This window comes from Chelonia mydas, chromosome 11 (assembly GCF_015237465.2).
Source record: "Chelonia mydas isolate rCheMyd1 chromosome 11, rCheMyd1.pri.v2, whole genome shotgun sequence".
Taxonomy (NCBI): Eukaryota; Metazoa; Chordata; order Testudines; family Cheloniidae; genus Chelonia; species Chelonia mydas.
The window spans coordinates 38,676,051-38,697,697 of NC_051251.2; the positions used below are offsets into that span (position 1 = coordinate 38,676,051).

Consider the following 21,647-nt stretch of genomic DNA (forward strand, 5'->3'; position numbering starts at 1 on the left):
CAGGTCAAGGCCTCTTTATCTCACATGTAGATTCTTTTTAGAAGTGGTGTGACATTAGGCATTGATAGCAACATGACATCAGAGTTCTTGAAATGTTGTTGTTAAGGAGAAATAATTATGTCCTCTAATATTTGTACAAATTTTATTTTTTACTTTGGAATATTGTAAAGGTTTATAAAAAGCTCAGATATCTCAATTGCTTTTTTTTCTAGGATTTGGTCAGAAGAATGCAGAATGGAATTCTCCTGTCCTATGATAGCAATGTTATGTAATGTGATATGAAATACCTTCTTTCTTCTTATGTAAATAACATATGCTAAGGAGAAAGGGATATGAAAACAGAGATGTCATCTTCTTGAGTTTTTTATAAATCCTATTGATTCCTTCAATGTCTAAGTAGCAGTGTTCATCTTCTAATGTAGTACAGACATTTTTGATCCAGATTCTGTCTTCCACCTGTTTTCTCTACTACGTTCTGATGTTCCTTTGATGTGTGTTTCATTATGGTATTTATCTCTCTAATGTCCCATAAATATCACAAAAGCCTATTTTTCCATATTTCTCGCTTTCCTTAAGTAGTTGTATTTGCTTATCTTTTCCAAGTAACTATTAATTCAAAGTGCCCTGATAGCAGCAGGTGGCGATAGGAAAATTCAACAACATTTCTGATCTCAACCTGGGATGAAAGCTCATTTCTGGTGTAGGCTTCCTGTCAGAGCTGACTGTGAGAAAGCCAAAGGAAACAGTGATCTCCCTATGAGCTTACAGCACCAGTTTTTTAAATTGGAAGGAAATTCACATGTATATGAATATAGGAAGAGTATTTGGGACTCTTGTAAGCTGTCCTTAAAATGAAATGCTCAATACCTTCTTATCCTTGTATAGCGGTCCTAAACAATGAAAAACTGTCTCACTAGGTTGTTTCTACCTCCTCTCTAATGGCTCTTGTTCAGTTTAGAGCTCAGCTTTCTTGATACACAGCTAGCTTTCTTGATACACAGAATTTCTTAAGCACTTGAAACAAATGGCATTGCAGAGATAATAAGTATGCTCTCTATTGAACTCTGTACCAAGTTCCTTAGCCAAATCAAATGATAGCTCTTGGCACCATCCTTGGATCTGACCACACTTTCCACACTGCAATTTGTATCCGCCATCCAGAGATGGTGTATGTTGTTTCTTCCAGGAAAGTAATTTGGTTCTTGTATCATTCCCCCAGTATAGATTGTATCATTTCCATCTTGCAGAGTCTAGTAACGTGAGCACAATTGAGTAGACTCCCAGCTAACTTCATACAGGAGTCATAGAAAAAGGTAAAACTCTCTTTCAGTTACTTCCTGATCCTTTGCTACTATGAGCATCTCCAGGTGTATGCAAACATTCCTGTTGCTGCTGGCTCCTCAGCCATCTGGGTGTGCCCGTCTCCCCTTTTGCCTTCTTCAGTCACAGCTGGTAGTCTGTCTTGACACTGATTTCAAGAAAGCCAAAACCTCTGTCGAACCTAGATAGCTCCCACTCAGCTTAACCACCGAGGTCAACTCTAAAAATATAGCAGCAAAAAGCATTCTTTATCACATAGCAAAGAGCCCCACTTGCTGGTTGCTAAGAAGTCTGACATATCTTCTGTACTCGAAGAAGGAATCTAAAAAGAAAGCCAATGATATTCTTCAAAGAAAAAGGGCAAGTTTCTCCCTCATCCTCTCTAAAATTGATCTCCTACTGTAAGGACACCACTCTGAAGAGTTTTGGTCCAGAGGATATTAGCTATTTAATCAGTGTAGTGCTCAAGGCCTTAGATTTGTCTGACAATGCTGCATCACCTATTGCCTAAAAGAAAAAGGATTTTCCTGACCTTCACAGAAAGGAAAATTTTTCTCACTATTTCCAGTCTACAGGATCAGTGATGAATGGGAAGACAGAAGGCAAGTCTTTCCTACTGAAGATATTAAATAGGCTAACTAAGCTCTATAAAGAGAAAAAGGAAATCTGGGACTCCTTGTTAAAAATCAGTACTCTAGCCAATGTCTCCAGTAATGATCTACATAGAGTCCTGACCAGGAGCTTGAGGGGAGGAGTGCAATAGGGCTACTGGTTTCATGCTGCACCTGAAACCAGAAGCACCTACTATGCTTCACTTGCAGAGGAGTGCTTGCTGCCTCCTGCAAGCTGTCCCTGTTAACACTGGAAATATGAATAATAGTCTCTGGAATAGGGAGAAAAAAGGGCAGATCAAGAAAAGTAAAGTCAAAACAGAGACTTATGAGCATTACAGCAAAACAGGTAATATTTACCTTATTTAAAAATACAAATGTGAGAAGAATTGAGGATAAAAATGTGCTCCTGACTTTTGAAGGGTAAAATAAATATGTGAGCCAAACATGCAGTTTTTCATCACTCGTACAGCACCTTCTTCATTCCGTATGTAGAATGTGATACCTCATGTGAATGAAGTTTCTAAACTCTCTCTTTGGCAAAAGACAATGCAGTAGGTTAAATAGCTATGCAAAGTTTCTGTGTAGGGCAGAAGAAGAGTTCCAAACTAAACAAGAAGAAAATGTGTAGCTTCAGTAAATTTCATGTCAATATTGTAAATTTAGCAGACATTGGATACATCTTGCCATTCACCTATCAAAATCATATGTAATCATCTCTCCAAATTAGTTTAGTTTGTCCTGTGCATAGATAGAAATGAAAGATAAAAACATGTATGGGACCATCTTTTTCTGTCCTCCTGTGGAATCAAAAATGCATGCCAGTATTCCTTAATATTGAAAATAATAAAGGATGTGATTACAGCAGCAAGTGCTGGTGATGTAGATATATATATAGAATGCCTGTTATCCTTGATATTTGAGGGGGAGAACATCAGAAGACTATTCTCTAGCAGCTTCAGTCCTAAAGCAGTGCTAGTGTCTTTTCTCTCCAGCTGCTCTTTTGAAAGTGCTGACTCTGATTAATTCATCTCTGCTGTTTCACAGTAAGAAAACACTGAAAGCAGAGCTGGCATGGGGCAGCTGAAAAGAACAGATCCCTGGTAGCCGGTTAAGTATTTTTTTTGAGCAAGATAATTTTTGAGGGGATTGTTTGGTAATAAATTACCATGAATCAAAGTCAAATCTGACTGTAAATGTAGATGATGTTTTGTTAAGTATGTTACATAGTTTGTGCTCATAAATAGGTACTCTCTGAAAACAAAAACAATCTAACAATCTAACTCTAACAATTTATTTACATTTGGTCAACTTAATTGGCTGTAATCTCACTCATGTATTATATGAGGAAAAATAGGAGAGTCCAGTTTACGTTGTCCTATACCATTCATTACATTGTAAACCTGTAATTGTTTGTACTTCTAAGATTTAAAAAAATTAACAGACTTTTTCAAATAGCTTGAAGTATATTAGTTTGGAGATTCCAGGCCAGACCCCTCACTTGCTTCTGCACACCATCATCGCTGCTTGATGACTTTGTATTATTCCTGGGAGAGGGGCCCATAAGAAACACTGTTGTCTGTGGAGGTGTCTGGGATGCCTGTTGAGTTATGGCTGTCATCTTCTTGCTGCTGGAGAGTAGTTAGGGTGGCTCTTTAATGATTCATTGTCATTTAATATATTGCTTTTGCTTCTTAACAGAAGAGGCTGTACTTTAGATCTTTAAGACAAAGTCTATGGAAAATGAGGTAACTGCTTTTTATAGGCCTATGTCCACACTTTGGTGAGGTGCAGTCATGGCAGAACACAGTATATAAAGGCAGATAAATTTTGCCTTTGTGTAGCCCCACATGGACTTCCACCCCATCACACAAACGCATAAGCAGGAAAACTTTCGGAGTAGAATAGCAGGAATGTTGTCGTTTGAATATTGATGTATCCAAGACAAGCCAATTTTTGTGAAGAAACGGCATATCATGCCTTTCTCTGTTCTCTCTCAGTCCTTATTCTCTTGCTTTTCATAATCACATAGTCACCGCAAAGGAGTAGTAAAAAAACAAATGGCCACTTCAGGATTTCATTTTACTAAACAGTGAAGAATATTTAGACATCAAGAAGAGACTCAGAAACCATGTCTTTTTGCTACTGTGTTCCCATTAGGGGGCAATGTATTCTTTTGTTACTCTAAATCTAGAAAAAAACACTCTATGCTTGTGCTCCATTGACATGGAAGAATTATTTTTATATTTTAAAATAGCATTGTAGAAAATTTTTCATTAAAAAAAAATCCAGCAAAAGCATTGCTTATTTTTGCCTATCTTAGACTGAATATCCTGCATCATATTTATATAGAACAGAAGTAGGTAGTAGGATTGCTGTCTCCTCGATCCATTACAAACTAACAAACCCTAAGATTTTGTGTTTCATAAAGCTTTTGGTAACAAAAATTTTTCTGTTCAGATTAATACTACAATACAACACACCCTAATTTCACAAACATATAGCCAGAACATACAAATAATAAACCCTCTGGTGCTAGAATTTGATGCTTGACCAATTCATTTTATGTTAAATGTAAGGTTGGAAAATAGTCAATATGGGAACAAAGAGTTAATTACTCTGAGCACATTTCTGCCTCGGTGCTCCTTTCTGTTTGAAGCAAGGAGCAGTTTAGTGTAAATTATCATGTTTTCTATTCTTTTTCCCTTAGACGAGAAAGGAAGAAACCGATAGTTTTGTGGTGTTCATTTAAATAAAAAGAAATTAGTATAATTTTCTGAAAGATCAGTATATTCTTAGGACATTGAGAAATCTGTCAGCAAAACAACATTTTGTTATAATTTCTTGCTAGGAGAAATGAGGGTTTATTTTGTCCTCATTGACTGACTTTATTCAGAAAGCAGGTGACAGCAATCAGTTCCAGTGTCATCTACATCTTCAATTATTTTACAAACCCCGGGAACTAATTACAGCCCTCAGGCTCTGGCAGAGTCAGCTGACTTTAGCATAAGACTTTTTTGGCGACCAAATATCTCTGAGTAATTGTCTTTTTGTGGAAAATAAATTAATAGCTACTATTTTTATTTAAATATGGAGACCTGTAGATGTGTGTGCAGGTGGAATGGGGGTTGCAGAAAGAGAAAAAAGGAGTGAGATTAAACATGAAGCAAGAGAAAAGTAAAATAATAGAGAAGAAAATGGGAGAGAGGATTGAGCAAAAAGGAAAAATTGAAGGGAAGTAGAGGAAGAGAGAGTGAAAATAAGAAGGAACCATTATTTAACTTTACAGAAAAATTAGGGGGGAGGAGGGCAGACACTGAAACAGACACAGCAGAAGACACCAATATATAGTGTAGAATGAAAGAAAACATGTAGTGAAGGAAGGGAAAACTGAGCCAAATTATGGGAAACCTAGAGAGTTCATTTTTTAAAAATAGGACTTTCATATCAACACATTACAGTAGAATAGCATATACACTTTCACTAGGGATGTAACTTTACAACAAACATACAAGAAGTAATTGAAAGGGCTTCAGGGCGTCTCAAAACCTGCAAAATGTAAAAATCTGAAGATGCTGCCTGCACTAATTGTGACTGCCAGCCTAAGTTACATAACAAAGAGGAAATCTGAAAAAAGAGCAGATGGATGTAGTCCAAGTGAATAGTTATCTGTAATTCATGAATATATTAGTTTGTTTCTGTGGACCAATTGTACAATTCGCATCTATGTGGCAATAATCACATTTAATATATGATTCTGTAATAACTTACATTAATAGTATAATAGTGTCTTTTGTTCAAAAGGATTCAAAAAGTGTTTTGAAAATAATCATATATATCCGGGGCCCTTGAAATACAGCCGCATCTGGGTTGGAGGGTGACAACAAACTGCACAGCGCATTGCAGAAATGTGGGCAAAATAGTGTCCTTGAGAAAAATACCATGCTATCTGTAATGTCAATGCAAAGTAGGCAGAAACTCTGTTTTTAAAGTCTTATCCAAAAGATGACTGCATAATAAACTTGTGGCACTAAAAGTTTCTACCCCCAAAAGATGAAGGGCTGAGTTGACCCAGCTGGGATCTGAACCTTTGATTCCAGGAACTTGAGGAATTTTAAACCGTAGACATATGGAATACAAGAAGAGTACTTCAGATACGAGAGAAACAAGTGAGAGCATGGTATCACTGTTATGAATTGAGGCTATATCTATACAACTCATGAATTCTGATTGATATTGTGAAGCTGTATTATGAAAATCTGCTGTGTCATGAGTAACCGCCAGCAACAGTGCACAATAAGGGTGACAATACCGCAGGGCTGGCCAACCTGAGCCTGAGAAGGAGCCAGAGTTTACCAATGTACATTGCCAAAGAGCCACTTAATACATCAGCAGCCCCTCATCAGTTCCCTCCCCGCCCCATTCCCAGCACCTCCCGCCCACTAGCAGACCCGCCAATCAGTGCCTCCCCCTCCCTTCCCGCACCTCCCGATCAGCTGTTTCGTGGCGTGCAGGAGGCTCTGGTGGGGGGGAAAAGGGAGGAGTGAGGACATGGCAGGCTCAGGAGAGGGGGTAGGGAGTGGTGGAGTGGAGTGGAGTTGGGGCCTGTGGCAGAGCCAGGGGTTGAGCAGTGAGCACCCCCGGCACACTGGAAAGTTGGCGCCTGTAGGTCCAGCCCCGGAGTCGGTGCTTATACAAGGAGCCGCATATTAACTTCTGAAGAGCTGCATGTGGCTCCGGAGCCACCGGTTGGCCACCCCTGCAATACTGCAGCCCCCCCTACAATATCCTTGAGACCCCCACATGACACCCTTTAGAGCTGGGACCCCCACAGTTACAACACCATGAATTTCAGATTTAAATACCTGAAACAGTGAAATTTACAATTTTTAAAATCCTACAACCACGAAATTGACCAAAATCTCTGTGGCTGCTGGCTGGGAGCCCAGCTTTTAAGGCAGCACCACTACCAGCAGCAGCAGTGCAGTAATGAGGGTGTCATGGTATTGCCACCTTTACTTCTGCACTGCTGCTGGCTGCGGGACTGCCTTCAGAGCTGGGCGGCCGGCCAGCATGTGCCGCTCTCCAGCTGTGAAGGCAGCGCAGAAGTAAAGGTGGCAATACCTCGACTCCCTACAGTAGCCTTGTGACCCCCACACAATCTCGTTTTGGGTTGGGACCCCCAGTTTGAGAAATGCTGGTCTCCCCTATTAAATCTGTATAGTATAGGGTAAAAGTACGCAAAAGACCAGATTTCACAGGGGAGACCGGGTTTCACGATCCGTGACGTGTTTTTCACGGCCATGAATTTGGTAGGACCCTAGGTATAATCACTGGGTTTCTAAGCATAAGGGAAGTTATGAGAGAGAGAATCTTGTAGACCTGTCACTAGAGCATCATTTATAGCATTCTAGAAGACATCAGGTTTTGTAGAAGACTTCGGAAATAAATGGTGCTAAACTGATATAAAATATTTTAGTTATATTTAACAAAATTATCTTTTTTTCCTTCACCAATTCAGATCAGCTGTTCCATGTTTTGGCCATGCACATGCGGCTTTACAGCATTGACTCTGCATATAACCCATGGAGAAAACTAACACAGATAATGCAGGATAGGAATTCACAGTAAGTATTTTAAAATACGCAACATCAGTATAGTTCTTTGGACAAAATGGTCCCTTTCTGAAACTAAAAATCTTTACTTGTCAACAATCTGAATGGCCAAACGTGTGAGATACAAAACTTAATGTCTAACACACAGTGTATTTCTTTGCAGAGAAGAATTTTCAAATCTGTTTTATACAAAATATTAGAGATTCATATTTGTGATTTTAAAGTAATACTGTTAAGACAAGTAGGCCCAACATTAAGGATGGTAGGAAATTGGGCTTATAATTTTCTGTACATTTTGATCTTTTAACTTAGATAGCCAGGGACAATGGAAGCAACTCTTTTTGTTACACTTTAAGATTCCATTTATAAATGGTTTATAAAGAGTTAAATAATTAATAGATGTTATAGGAATGTTACTGACATAAATAGTATATGTCAAAAGTATATGTTATAGGCTAGAATGTGTCATAGTTTATTATAAGCAGTTTATTGACCTGTTGGACTTTATAACAATTGATTAACCATATATTAAAACATCTATAAATCACTTATTAACCCTTTTGAAACTATTTCAAAATGAAATTTTGATATAAAATGTGACCCCATTTTCTTTGAGGTAATTTATCCTAATTTCTCTTTTATACTTCCTTCCTTCACATTGTGGTTATCCTCATGAGAGTGCCTGAATCCAATAGTAAAAGTTGTCTGAATATTTAATTAAAAGAAAAATATAAAATTAAATTAATGGGAAATCCCCAGATACCTAGCAATAAACAGTAGGGAAGAAAGCATGGAGGTTGTGTGCATGCAAAGATGACAAATAGCCAAATGGTGGAGGAGGTGGAGAGGAAATCACTTGGTTAGAGACCAGCAAGAAGGGGAAAGAGTTGTGAATGGTCCTGGTCTGAATTAACCAGAGTTTCTTGCTCTTTTGGGCACACTGCAAGGCCTACTTTTTCTCCCTGGCTTTTGGGAGGGTAGAGGTTTGAAAAGCTGGGCAATAGGGAGATCTGTGAGGCGACCAAGAAAAAAATTTATGCTAAAATATTATTCTTTATTAGAACAATCTGTTCAATTATTTGTATTATTTAAATGATTGTCAAGGGCATCCAGAGCTTTGAATTGATGCTCTTTTTTTGTGGCAGTAAAATCTGTATATCTTCTCTTTGTGGAGACTCATATTTCTGCTTTTCCTCAATCTCCTTGCCTTGTCACCTCTTTTTAATGAGAGGGGGTGGGAAGGGTCTGCTACCACCACTACTGAGAGTGGTGGGAAAGGCTAGGTTCTTCCTTCTTTGAAACCACATTGTTTCTTGATCCCCCAAGGGAGCAGCTAGTAGCACCGGAAGGATGCTGAGTCCCTCCTTCTCTGCACACCGAGCAGTGTCCTCATAGATGAGCTGCTCCCCTGTGGCCATACTGGATATGTCTACACAGCCTGCAGCATGAGCCTCGAAGCCAAGGTCGACAGCCTGGGGTTTACGGAGCTTGTGCTAGTACAGATGTTGCTGCTCGGGCTCTGAAGCCTAGCGAAGGGGTTGAGCTTCAGAGCCCGAGCTGCAACTTCAAAGTGCTGTTTACATGGCTATTTTTAATGTGGTAGCTTGAGCCTGAGTCTTTCAACCTGGGCTTGGCGGCATGCTGCCACTGGCTCTGTCAACATACCCATTGACAGTTCTGCAGTCTGAGTGCTTCTCCCCTCTCCCTAGTGCTAAAGATTGGTCTGAGAGCTTCCAGTAAATGGAGGACTGGTGGATGAATGGCTTGTGGGCCTTCAAAACTGATCTTGGATGACTGTGGCAGGGACTGTTAGAATTTATGATATTTAGGAAAAATCATTGTAATGACCAGGCCTGCTTCTAGTTAAGCATTTGCTGCCTTTTCTCTTGGATATGGACCTGGGTACAGTAAAACACGCCTGGGTGTGATATCAGGATTGGATTAGTGCAATGTGCTCTACATGAAGAACGCTTGAAAGTTACCTTTCTAAAGTTTTCTCCATATATTACGATTTCCATACTGATCTCTACAAACTGTCGTTGGTCAGCCAGGGATAGTCTATCCATTTGTGAAAGGCATTGTGGGTAGTGCTTGTGCATAATTTCATAATATTAAACAACAATGGGAATCACAAATGAAAGATTACCTATGTCTGTGGAGAGGTATTAGGGGAGAAGAGGGAAATTTGGCTATGAGTGGCTATGAGATTTTTTTTTTTTTTCCTATTTGAGCTTTTGAATCAGTTGAAAGATTTCATATCTATGTGACAGCAAACAAGCCCCATGGAACCTGTACAGGTTTATACAGAGCCTGTATATGGAACTTAGAGCCCTGAGTGATTATGGAGCTATGGGCCGTACTAGATACTGTGCTCAAAAACCTCTTAGATAAGTAGTTATAGATGCAGCTGGTGGTATAATAGGTTTCTTACTTCTGAAACTGATGTTTCCTGGTTTTCTAAATATTTACTGTAATTAGTGCTGACAGGTTCAAGTTTTCCAAGTGTTCTTGTACCCATTCTTTATCTATTTTGCAAGGTGAACAGCCATACAAGAGGAACTCTGCCTTGATTACTCCATTATACTACGTGTGTAGAATTCAAGGTGTTGGTTTTAACCTGTAAAGCAATAAGTGGTTCAGGACCTGTTTACCCGAGGGAGAGCCTTTCTCATCATGCCATATTACCACAATTCAGATCAGCAGAGGAACTCAAACTCGAGCTCCCTCAGTAGAAATGAGAGGGAGCTGCTGGCTGGGCATTCTGTGAAGGTTCCCCAATTTTGGACTGTTTCCTGCTTTGGTCCTCCAGAGCTCAGATTGGTAACCTATTGAGCACACTGCAAACCCCATCTTTTTTCCTCTCTACAGCTGTTGAGGAAAGGGTGGCAAAGGAGGATATATTTGCAGCCAGTCTTTTTGCGTTATTTTGTGATTTTAATTTGTAGGGTAGGCACCCGGAGCACAGTATGAGCTCCTGTAATTACACTTTTGGAATTTGAAGAAATAAATAAAATCTTCAAGTGAACTATAACATATTGAGCATGTGTGATCTGAAGCTGCTTCAAAATTCACAGGGTCTTTTGAAAGTGCATCTTTTTCAGATACAGTTGTAAGAACTCAGCTAATGAGAAAGTGATTTACTACAACCTGCAGAAGGTTAGAAGGTTGATGGAGAAATATCAGTGCAGACTTAGGAAATGGATTGTACTCTGTCATTTTGAGTCTAACTAAGCATTTTAGTAATTTAAATCATCATCTTTCCCAGGTCAGGACTCTCCCAGTAGGAGAATATCTGTCAATAAAAGAAAAAGATCCAAATAGCCTCACTTGCTTATTCTGATTGCAAACAGCATAATGGCAAAGTCCCAGCAGCTAAACAACTTTTGACTGAACATCACTAATGTGTTCACTTGTGCTACTTCTAATCTTCAGGCAAAAATCAACGCTAGCAAAACCTGTTCTGTGTCAGAAGAGTACTGTTTATCCAGGTTCTTTGTTTCTAAAACAAAACAAAACTTCCTAGTAACACTCTGGATTTGTTCTATCTCATTTTTACTTTAAATTAACATTTTAATTGAAAAATTTTTTTGCAAGGAGATTAGTTGCATAACTATTTACTTAATAGAAGGTTTCTTCCTTTTTAGCTTTGTAAGTAATCTACAAAACACAAGCAAGATTGCATTATATTCTTGCAGCTCTTATATAACATTAATAACTTTATTTATATAAATACAAATTTAGAGTTAAAATCGTCTGACTCTAGATCTCATACTTTTAGCTTGGTTTTCCTCTACACAACTGGCACTAATTTGTATATCAGGCTGGAGATTTTATGCCAAATGTATTGGAAAATTAAATCCAAATAATACTGCTACTTAAAAAAAAATTTCAGTGTGCACATCTGCATATAGTTGCACTGTTGCCAACAGCCCCAATCTATGCCAAGATCTGCCTCCATAATTGGTGAGGGATCTGGGTACCTGAGAGATTGCCTCCATTCTTGGGTGATGCCTCATTGAGTGCTTGAATGAACAGTCCTCTTGTTTAATCAGAAGCAGGATAGCATCGGGGAATTTTTGGTCAGGAATTCATGACTCTGGAAATTTCTTCCACCATCTACTTGGTCTGCAAGAGCTCAGACTTGTTGAACTTCAGGATACACACAGCAGTACTCATCTGCTTTTATTGGCCGTTCCTATAGAAAAGAAGCATCTGATTGAGGTGTAGGTTTGGATGGAGAGGTGATTTATTGTGCAAGAAGGAATAAGGAGAAATTTATAGTCTTTTTTTTTTTTCCACACCCTCAGTTGCCTTGTTTTTAACTCTTGTATGGCGCACAGATCATTGGATGCAACTTTATCCATGTAAATAAATAACCCTAGACAATTTAGGAAGGGGTTAATATGGTGTCAGTTAGCCACGCACAAGTGAAGTGCTATGTGTGTGAGAAATATTAAGCAAGAAGATTGTGTCCAAAAGAACTTAAAATATGTGAATTATTCTATAAAGCAAAAAAGCTGTCTAATAAATTGTGAAGATTTTTGTGGTAAACTAAGTTGGTGGTGGTGATATACCAGGTTCTTTACAGTTTCTGCTGAACCAGTGATATAGTGGTATGTTGCTGGTCATTGCTTGACCACCTGGTGACATAGCCATCCCAAATCTAGGATAAAAATGAAAATTGCTTTAAACTAAATTCTCCAGGTTGGCTTAGTCTTCTGTGGTTGATATGTTGACAGATAAAATGTTGTGGCAAAAGGTGCTTATGTTGAGGATGATATGAGTCTTTGATATATAGTGGAGATGTTGTGGCTCTTTTACAGTCAAAGTACGGCTCATGGAGCCCCCGCCCCATTCTCCACCTACTAGATGTGGGGCGGGAGCTTGGGACTTCTGCCTTGCAACAGGGTGGTGAGGTAGGGGCTTCTGTCCAGCAGAGAGGAGGAGATCGAGGCTTCAGTCCCATGGGGCACACCTGCCAGGGGTTGAGGCTTCAACAGGAACAGGGCTCAAGTGCCGAGCCCCAGCAGGCGCCTTTTGCGGGGCTGAAGCCCCAAGTTCCGGCAGGAGCACCCTTGTTCTCGAACTTGTGAAGATAGTTGTATGTGGCTCAGAGGGTAAGTAAGTTTGGCTAGCCCTGATATATAGGCACTCAGGATGGAACTGTCCCTAGAAAGTTGTGATGTTCCCCTATATGGTAGGTGCACCCAGACAGTTGTTAAGAGAACTGTGCAAGTTAAAGTACTCTTTGCCTGGATGGGCAGTCAAACCTTTTCTGCCCATTTCCTGTGTGTTGCAGAGAAGCTGCATAAAAGGAAGATTAATGGTCAAGTCACGTTTTGACACCATATGGTGCTAAATGAGCAGCTTTGCATTTACCAGGACTAAAGCTCAGGGGCTGAGGGAGGAAGAGGAAACAATGTTTTAAGCACACAGTCCATGAGAGACAGAGACCAAAAGACAGTGACAGTGCATTAGTTGAGGTTTCTGCAAGCTGCAGTTGCCTATGTACAGTCTGTGACCCCACCTCTGTTCAGGGAAACAAGAGTTATAAGCATTTTTTAAATAAATCATATTAGAAAATACATTGACACTACATCACCAATTTCTCATCAAATGAAAAACTGACCTGCTGCAAAAGCGCACAGACATTAGCAAAAGGGCAACAACATAAAGCTGTGTTGCGTCCTATGTGGTGCCCAGTACAAAGAGTAGAATTTAGAAGTAGTATAGGCTTGTCCTTGTTGATGAAGCTTCTGTACTTGGCCACTCTTCTTCCCTTCCGTCAGATTGCCCCTGACAATGCAAACAGAGCCTTGGTTCAGCCTTCACACCTTATTTAGTGCAAATCCTAACATTTAAAGCTTATGTGTCATTCTCTTGTTTCCCTTGGGGACCAATATTTCTAGGCCTTTGTTCCCTGATGAAATCACCCATAGAGTGGCTTTGTTTCCCCTTCCCTTCATCACAGAGCAGGCCAAATGGAGTAAACAAGAGATTTAAGAGGTGCTTTGCACTCCAGGAGACCCTCTCAGGAGCCACAGAAGGGTAAAGTGGAGCATTTCCACAATTGCTCCCAGCCCCAGCCCATGGACTTTTGTTCTGCCAGAGAAATGCAGCCCAGTTGTCTTGGACTAGAGGGAGAGGTCAGTCCCAGAAAGGAAATAAAGTAACAAATTTTTCGTTTATGGACATATCAGAAGGTACCTCTTTGAACTGTATCATATAGATTCTTTTGAAAATGGATGCATGGATTCATTTTACAGTACCTTGCTTCAGCACCATGAGAAGTTACATTAACTGGCTTTTCATTAGCTGCTACTGTGGTACAATCTGTTGGAAAGTCAGACTTATCAGGCTTTCTCATATGCATAGGGGATTAGCAGGATGGATAAATTCCATACTCTAAACAGAGTTTATAAATGCAGTTTCAGTGTCATAATGAAGAAGTTGCTTAGGCTGTTAATGAATGACAGAGTGCTTTTTAAGTGCTTAATGTGCTGCAGTGCTTGACGTAGACTGAAGCAGCTTATCGAAAACCTTGACATTTCATATAGCTTTACTTCTCCAATTCATATGGAATGAATAAATTAAGCAAGCATTTCACTTGTTCTCGCATTTAAAAAGTGAGTCTTCCATACTTTTTTTGGTGATGTTGCCAGTCATCACCGCACACTATATAAATTGGAATCTTGTCTAATTTATTGTGTCAGAATTGGCATTTGACCTAATTGTCTGTTGCTGTGAAATGGCTTTAACTCTGATGCTTTCTAAAGGAAAGAACTTTTCAAATATGAACATGATCAACTAGAGTTCAGAGTTCTTTTTCTTTCTTTCTCTCTTTTTTAATGAATTTAAAATTCTGGAAAAAAATTAAAATGACTAGTTTATAATTTAGGGCATCAGCCTAATGAAACTTATAAATCTGTCTCACAAAAGGCAAAATAAAACTAACCATGGGTAAACTTTTCAAAAGTGCCTAAGTGATTTAGGAGCCTACATCCCTAAGTTTCAGTGAGACTTAAGCTCATAAATGCCTATGTCACTTTTGAAAATGGGACTAGGTGCTTTTGAAAATTTGACTTCCTCATTGTCTTTTCTAGAATTCTAACTGTTCACAACACTGTTTTTTAGAGCAGTGGTTTTCAACCTTTTTTTATTTGCAGACCCCTAAAAAATTGCTGAGGGAGTTGCAGACCCCTTTAAAAATCTTAGACATAGTCTATGGACCCCCAGGGGTCTGCGGACCACAGGTTGAAAATCACTGTTTTAGAGTGACTTTATTTATGCTTGATGACTTGTGCTCACTGTATCCTTTTATACTTGAAAACTAACAATGTAGATATAAAATAAAACTCCTTCTACTGAATCCTTCCTTAAGGGCTCCTGTCACTATGGACTTAGAGATAGTTAATCAGTGTGATTATGTTAACTATGTATGCCAGCTCAGTGATATATTCACTCAAACTCCTTTCTCAAGAATTTCTAACTCTCCAGGGAGGCAGTCTGATTAAAGGACATTACAGACACAGAAATAATGATAGACAAACACCATAGCATAGTTAAGTGCAGAGGATTCAACTTGATTAAAATTATTAACCAATAGGGAACCATTCCCCAAATTACCTGACAGGGCTGTCCCAGTGCATGTTTCAGCTGGGCACCAGTGGTCCCGGATTCTAAAAAGGTGAGGGTGGATATGAGGTCAATACACCCTCAGGCTTGACCAGGGACTGGGGCTGGAAGTTAGTGTCCCAACCCATTCCCCACCTCCACAGAGGAGGTAGGTGAGATGAGATGAAATGAGGAGAGCAACACACTGCATGAGACATGCAATGCCATGCTTAGGGTCAGTGCCTAAGTACCCCATTGAATTATGGTACACCACATCAGACCATTTTTAACCCATCAACCACACTGGAGCCCACCAAATTGTGACAAATGTAATTTCAATCCCAAAACTAGAACTCCAGGATGCCAGATGGAAGGTGGAAGAATCCACATAGCAGTTTGCCAGTTTTGCTTTAGGGGAAAATCCCTTCCAGGCCACAAACAAAATGTGATGATCAGGCTAGTTCCCAGTTTCAGAGGAGAACTAGCTCATTAGATAAGGATGGAGAAGGGTGGGGCTAGACAGAGCCCAAAATGGCTACTCCTCTGCAGCAAGCAAAAGCAGCTCTCCACTCCTGTCTTGGCAGATGAGAAGCAATCAGCTGGCCCACCATGCCTCCGCTGTTCACTGGCAGCAGGAGTGGACAGGACAGGTTCCGATACTTGGATACCATGCGAGGTGCTGTGCCCCTGCTCCCAGGTCCTGCAGCATGGGGTAGGGGAATGAGAAAGAAGCAGTACTTTCTCCCTCTTCCATACATATATGCTGCAGGCCATCAGGAGGGGATTGTGTGTAGCACTGCCCCCAGCTGCAGCTCCTTGAGATCTCCCCCTACCCCACTCCCACCCAGGGTGGTGGAGGTGGAGTGTTCCCAGGGAACTGGCTATCCCTGTTGCTCTTGGACCGATCAAAAATGCACCCCAGCTAGCAAGGTGCATTTTCCTTGCTACTTAGATTGCAGTATCTGACCCAGTTGGTGGTACTGTATGCTCTGCATCAGAGGTTCTCAAACTGGGAGGTGAGCCCTGCTGGAGGGGGTGGGGGGTGTGGAATATATTCTGGGTGGGGGCGTGAGAAATTTTAGGGGAAAAAAACTTACTGCGCACATTTTACCCAAAGCAATGAATAATTAGGAACGTTGATTCCTCCAGACATATCAGGTCCTCAGATGGCTCTGTGCATTGACTCTAGATGGCGCCATACATTTTGATGGATTTCTGTAAAACTTGCATAGCATTATACAAAGTCATTGCCATCTATATGTTAATCAGTTTTCTACGACGCCGTGTGCACATTTAATTGTAAGCATCGAGCACAATCGCAGTTTTGCTTTTGCTTTTATTACAAATAATAGATTGTTGGCTCAGTTTGAACCCAATGACTTACTGATTTTAGTATTAAGTGAGAGTTGCATGTTCTTTTTTTTTTTTTCTTTTTTTTTTATCGGTGTGTATATATACTTGTGTGGCAGGAGGTGGGGGGAGAACGTAAACTACTACAGACACAAAGAAGGGGAGTGTAGTCAAATAAGTTTTGGAACCACTGCTCTACATACTTAAAGCCATTTACCAAGCTAGAAAAATGCATGTTAACATATTCTGTTTATACTTGTTAACATATTCTGTTTATAATCTACAGATTCCGTGACTTTCCGTGACTTCTGGAGCGGCCAGTGTGCCTGGCTCGGGGACAGCTCAGGCAGCCCCTGCGCCAGTCGTACCAGCCACTGCTGGGGCGGTCTTGGGCCACCACACACCCCGCTCCCCAGCAGAATTTGGGTGTGGGAGGGGGCAGGGGGTTGGGGCACAGGATGGGGTGAGGCAGGCTCTGGGTGGCACTTACCTGGGGACTCCCCGGAAACAGCGACCTCCCCCTCGCTCACCTGCTAGGTGGAGGTGTAGCCAGGCAGCTGTGCACACTGCCTCCACCTGCAGGCACCGCCCTCAGACCTAGTGCTCTGGGCAGAGGCAGCGCACACAGCTGCCTGGCCACGCCTCCACCTAGCAACTGAGTGAAAGGGATGTCGCTGCTTCCAGGGAGCCCCCCAGGTAAGTGCCTTCCAGAGCCCATTTCACCCCGTCCTGTGCCCCTACCTCCCACACCCAACCTCTGCTGCTGGGGGAGCGGGGGAGAGGCACTGAGCCAGGTAGGAAGTCTGCTGGCTCCACCTGCCCCCCAGCACCAGCGGGGGTCCCGGGCCATGCGCCGCCTTCCATCCCCACTCCAGCACCAGCAGAGGTCCTGGGCCACTGCCTGCCCTCCCTTCCAGCACCCGTGGTGCCCCCAGGCAGGCCCCCTGCCCCTCACCAAGTTTTAGTCATGGGTATTTTTAGTAAAAATCATGGACAGGTCACAGGCCATGAATTTTTGTTTACTGCCCGTGACCTGTCCATGACTTCACTAAAAATACCTGTGATGAAAATGTAGCCTTATTTATAAGTAGATAACTGATAAAATTGTATTGTTGAATGAAGCTGATTAATCTGACAAGAAATCTGTAGTGTCTTTTTCTGTGCTTGCTCTCTCTATCAATCTAGCCATATGAATTTTTTCATAAAACTTATGGTTCTTAATAAAATGTTGCAGGATTAAGACCCTAAAAATTGGGCAGAAATCTATCTGACTTTTTTTCCTTTACCCTAACGTTTGTAGGCTTAGCAGAATTCAATTTTTATTTTTATTATAATTCTGATTGATAATGTGTATTGGTTAAGCATTTATGTTGATTTCTTAATGTTTATTTTTAAGTATATTTTATTTTTAAGTATGTTTTATTTTTATCGATTTAAATATAGCTGTGCAAAATTTTGCTTTTAAGCATTTCTTCCTTTTTTTACTCAATTTAAATTTTCACAGTTGCAGGAAATTATGGCAGGAGTCAGACAATATGGGAATCAGACATTCATTGACAGTAGACATTGAGATCCAAAAAGTTAAAGCTGTATAACCATTACAACACAAATTGTCAATATCACGTGTCAAAGTATATAAAGTAAATATTCTTAAATCAAACTCTAATAAGTTCTCAAGCAGCATTTTTCTTACTTTGCCTGTCTGTAAATTTTGATGATTGTTGATGTAAATATTTTTGTTGTTTTTTGTGTGTATAGTGAAATCTAATCCTTCCAAGCCTATACATATGGCAATACAGTTCTTATTCCATCTCATAAAGGAAGGGAAAGTCTTATATAGGGTCTCAATGTTTTTCAGTGGAATTCATCCTGTGGGACAGAAAGTTAATCATGAGTACTGTAGTGATGTGTGTGTGTGTGTGCATGTGAATCTATATGTATATATGCTAAACCTTTTGAGGAGAAACAAGCTAAATTGCCTGCCAGAATCTTAAGGTTTTTTATAAATTGTTTTTGTGAATGACTGAGAGTTTGTGGATCATGAGCATTTAGGGAGACACATTGACTGTCGCAGGTGAGTTGTATCTTTAGATCTCTAGAAACCCTTTTTACAGACAGTTTTTTAAAAGCTTAAAACTACTAGTAACAATAGTCAGATGCTCAAATTGTGATTTGTCATAAGTACAGTAGACTAAAATGTGATCTTAAAACTATAGTTTCATTAGTATTATCAGATATTAGAATTCCAAAAGCTTGCAATCATGTAATATTGCAATAACAACCATTTAAAATTAAAATGCAAAGTAAAATGTAAAAATGAAAGATGTATTATAGTGTCAAAAGTGATGATTTTAATAATTTTTCAGGATGAGCAGTGAAGAATTGCCAGAGGTTCCAGTACTTTACAGAGATGTCTCATCCCTTTTGCTCATCCAGATTTTAACCATGCCACAACCATTGCGCAAAGGTATTCTACAAAAATGCATATATTTAAATGATTGTAAACATAACTGTGTGCGTTCATGGTGATTTTAAAAACACAACAAGTCAGAGCTTGTCTGCTGTGTTTTCTGAAAAAGTGACTCTGCCTTTATCTAAAGAAGGTGGCATTGAACAGAAATTTTTGTTGTGGTTTGACAGGCTTATCTGTGTCCCCTGTCTTCTCGCACCTTATCAGTCAACCAATACAATAAAGACCTGAAGCCTGAGAAAAACTATTAAGTTCTTTTACTGGAAAAAACGTGTCCTTTGCGTGACCTTCATCTCTTTTCTCTAGAGGGGCAGCTCAATATTTCAAGTTGAACTGAGTGCCTAAGGGTGAAAGATAGTAATTTATTTTGAGTTTGAGTTCAAATTGCAGCAATCATGTATAATGGGAGGTCACATACAAAGATGTTAATTGCAGTAATGCAGCAACTATAATGTAGTCAGCATATAGTATAACTTGGTATAAATTCTAAATAGACACTTGTGAACTGAAGTCTTAGTTACCAAAATTCACGATATTTGAAATATATCTATATTTGTAAAAGGACAGTTGACTGTGGCTTATTTTGTGAGTAGTCAGTGTATGGCCCTAAACAAGGTGACTTAGGTTTTGATTTCACAATTCTTTATTTTTACTTAGGATGCAACCAGCGAAGGTACTTAGTTGTGTTCTGTTAGTTTGCAGTTAGCTAAGTAAGGGGCCTATTCTCCTCTTGATGCATGCACCTAACTCCCCGTAAGGATAATAGAATCTGTTTGTGCCCAGTGAGAGGGAGCAGACCCTTAAGTGTTGAGTGTTCCACTAAAACTCAGCTCAGGATTGGGAAATTATGGTGTCTGAGTATATCCTTTTGCAATTTTATGTTTTTTGTTTACCTTGTGCTATAATGTACTTTCTTTGTAATGCACCGAAAAATATGTTCTCTGAATAGTTTGGTATTCTAATAATCTAAAGAATCAAAATTAAGAGTGAGATACAGTTTGTCACAAAAATAAAACATTCGTTATACTAATGTGCTTTATTTTAAATATGAGTCTTATCAGAAGGGTTTAACAAACAGGGATAACTGAACCCTAACGAGACTAAACTGAGGAAAGATGGGATGTTAGATGGGGTGGGATCTGAGTTACCCAGGAAAGAATTTTCTGTTGTATCTGGCTGGTGAATCTTGCCCATATGCTCAGGGTTTAGCTGATTGCCATATTTGGGGTCGGGAAGGAATTTTCCTCTAGGGCAGATTGGAAGAGGCCCTGAAGGTTTTTCGCCTTCCTCTGTAGCATGGGGCACGGGTCACTTGCTGGAGGATTCTCTGATCCTTGAAGTCTTTAAACCACGATTTGAGGACTTCAACACCTCAGACATAGGTGAGGTTTTTCGCAAGAGTGGGTGGGTGAGATTCTCTGGCCTGTGTTGTGCAGGAGGTCGGATTAGATGATCATAATGGCCCCTTCTGACCTTAGTATCTATGAATCTATCTATGAAAGTGGTCTAAAATTATTCTTTATACAAGGAAGGAATGAACCCTGGTACAAATGATTTAACCTTTCTGGGGCTATTTTATTTAAGAATGTAGGACAGCTTTGCATGCAGGTACACTTTTACATCAGGAAAGACAACTTTCAGTTAATAGCAAGGCGTCATGTAGAGAGTTCTGTAAAATGTTATACATCTTCCACAAATTTTCATTTGCTTTTGCTTTTACTCAGAATATGTTCCAGTTGAAAGGGGAAAGGTGAAGGGAAAAGATTAATATACATTTTTCAAATCTAGGAAGTATTAAGTTGGAAATAGAAAAATAGGATTGGTAAAACCAAAGTCCACCACTTTTTTAATTCTTATTCCATAAAGAAAATTGAACAAAAAGGAGGAAAAACCTTCTTCAACTCTCACTCTCCAAACACAGAGATTGGGAGCTCAGTGAAATGTGTTATTATTTGTACATACAGTAATAGTGATATTTAGCTCTTATGTAATGTGTATGTAATTCACAAAATAAGTATCATGATCACCCTTTTACTTATGGTGAAATTGAGACCGAGAGAGGTAAAGTGACTTGCCAAAGGTCACACAGCAGGTCAGTGGTAGAGCTGAGAATAGAACCCACGTCTCACCATGCGGCTTCCCAAGCTTTCTCCAACTTCTCAGTTTGATTCCAGAGCACAGCAATTGTGGCAGGACTGGACATGAGGATTCTGAGGCAAAGAGGATGGATGGGATGTGGTCTTATACTTACCGTATATACTTGTTTGTAAGCCGCATTTTTTTAGTAAAAAAGTGGAAGCATCAGCGAAGGGGATTGGCTTATGAACGGGTATAGAGAGCGGGAGAGGTGGGCCACAGCCCCGCCCCCCAACAGAGGGGGCAAGAAGAGGCAGCAGAGCCAGAAGGGAAGAGGTGGGGCCAGAGTCTCTCTGCTTCTGGTCACGCCGATCTCCCCCCAGCTTCCGAAGCAGCTGCAGCTCTGGGGCTGGCAGGCTGCGGCCGTGCCGCTCAGCCCCTCCCCCCAGAGCACGCTGTGGCCACGCCACCCGGCCCGCCAGAGCACACTGTGGCCACACCGCTCAGCCCGTCGGAACATGCTGTGGCCGCGCCGCCCAGTCTGGCCTGCCAGAGCAGCTCCAGCCAGGCCAGAGACATCCTCCCCTGGCC

The 21,647-nt window shown here is 40.4% G+C and overlaps 1 protein-coding gene and 1 long non-coding RNA gene across 5 annotated transcripts in view; one reads left to right on the plus strand and one right to left on the minus strand.

Annotated features, from left to right (window-relative positions):
* Positions 1 to 21,647, plus strand: part of UBR3 (ubiquitin protein ligase E3 component n-recognin 3) — a 212,564-nt gene that overhangs the window by 154,716 nt on the left and 36,201 nt on the right. For all 4 annotated transcript variants that reach the window (XM_037912164.2, XM_037912165.2, XM_037912166.2 and 1 more), the window contains 2 exons: positions 7,453 to 7,558; positions 18,877 to 18,977. In XM_037912164.2, the coding sequence (XP_037768092.1) occupies positions 7,453 to 7,558; positions 18,877 to 18,977 (207 nt within the window). The remainder of the gene's footprint in view (positions 1 to 7,452; positions 7,559 to 18,876; positions 18,978 to 21,647) is intronic.
* LOC122462465 lies at positions 11,321 to 15,222 on the minus strand. Its single transcript, XR_006285008.1, has 3 exons — positions 15,173 to 15,222; positions 13,176 to 13,342; positions 11,321 to 11,741 (listed from the first exon to the last, which is right to left on the minus strand). It is a non-coding gene; the product is annotated as an uncharacterized LOC122462465 (long non-coding RNA).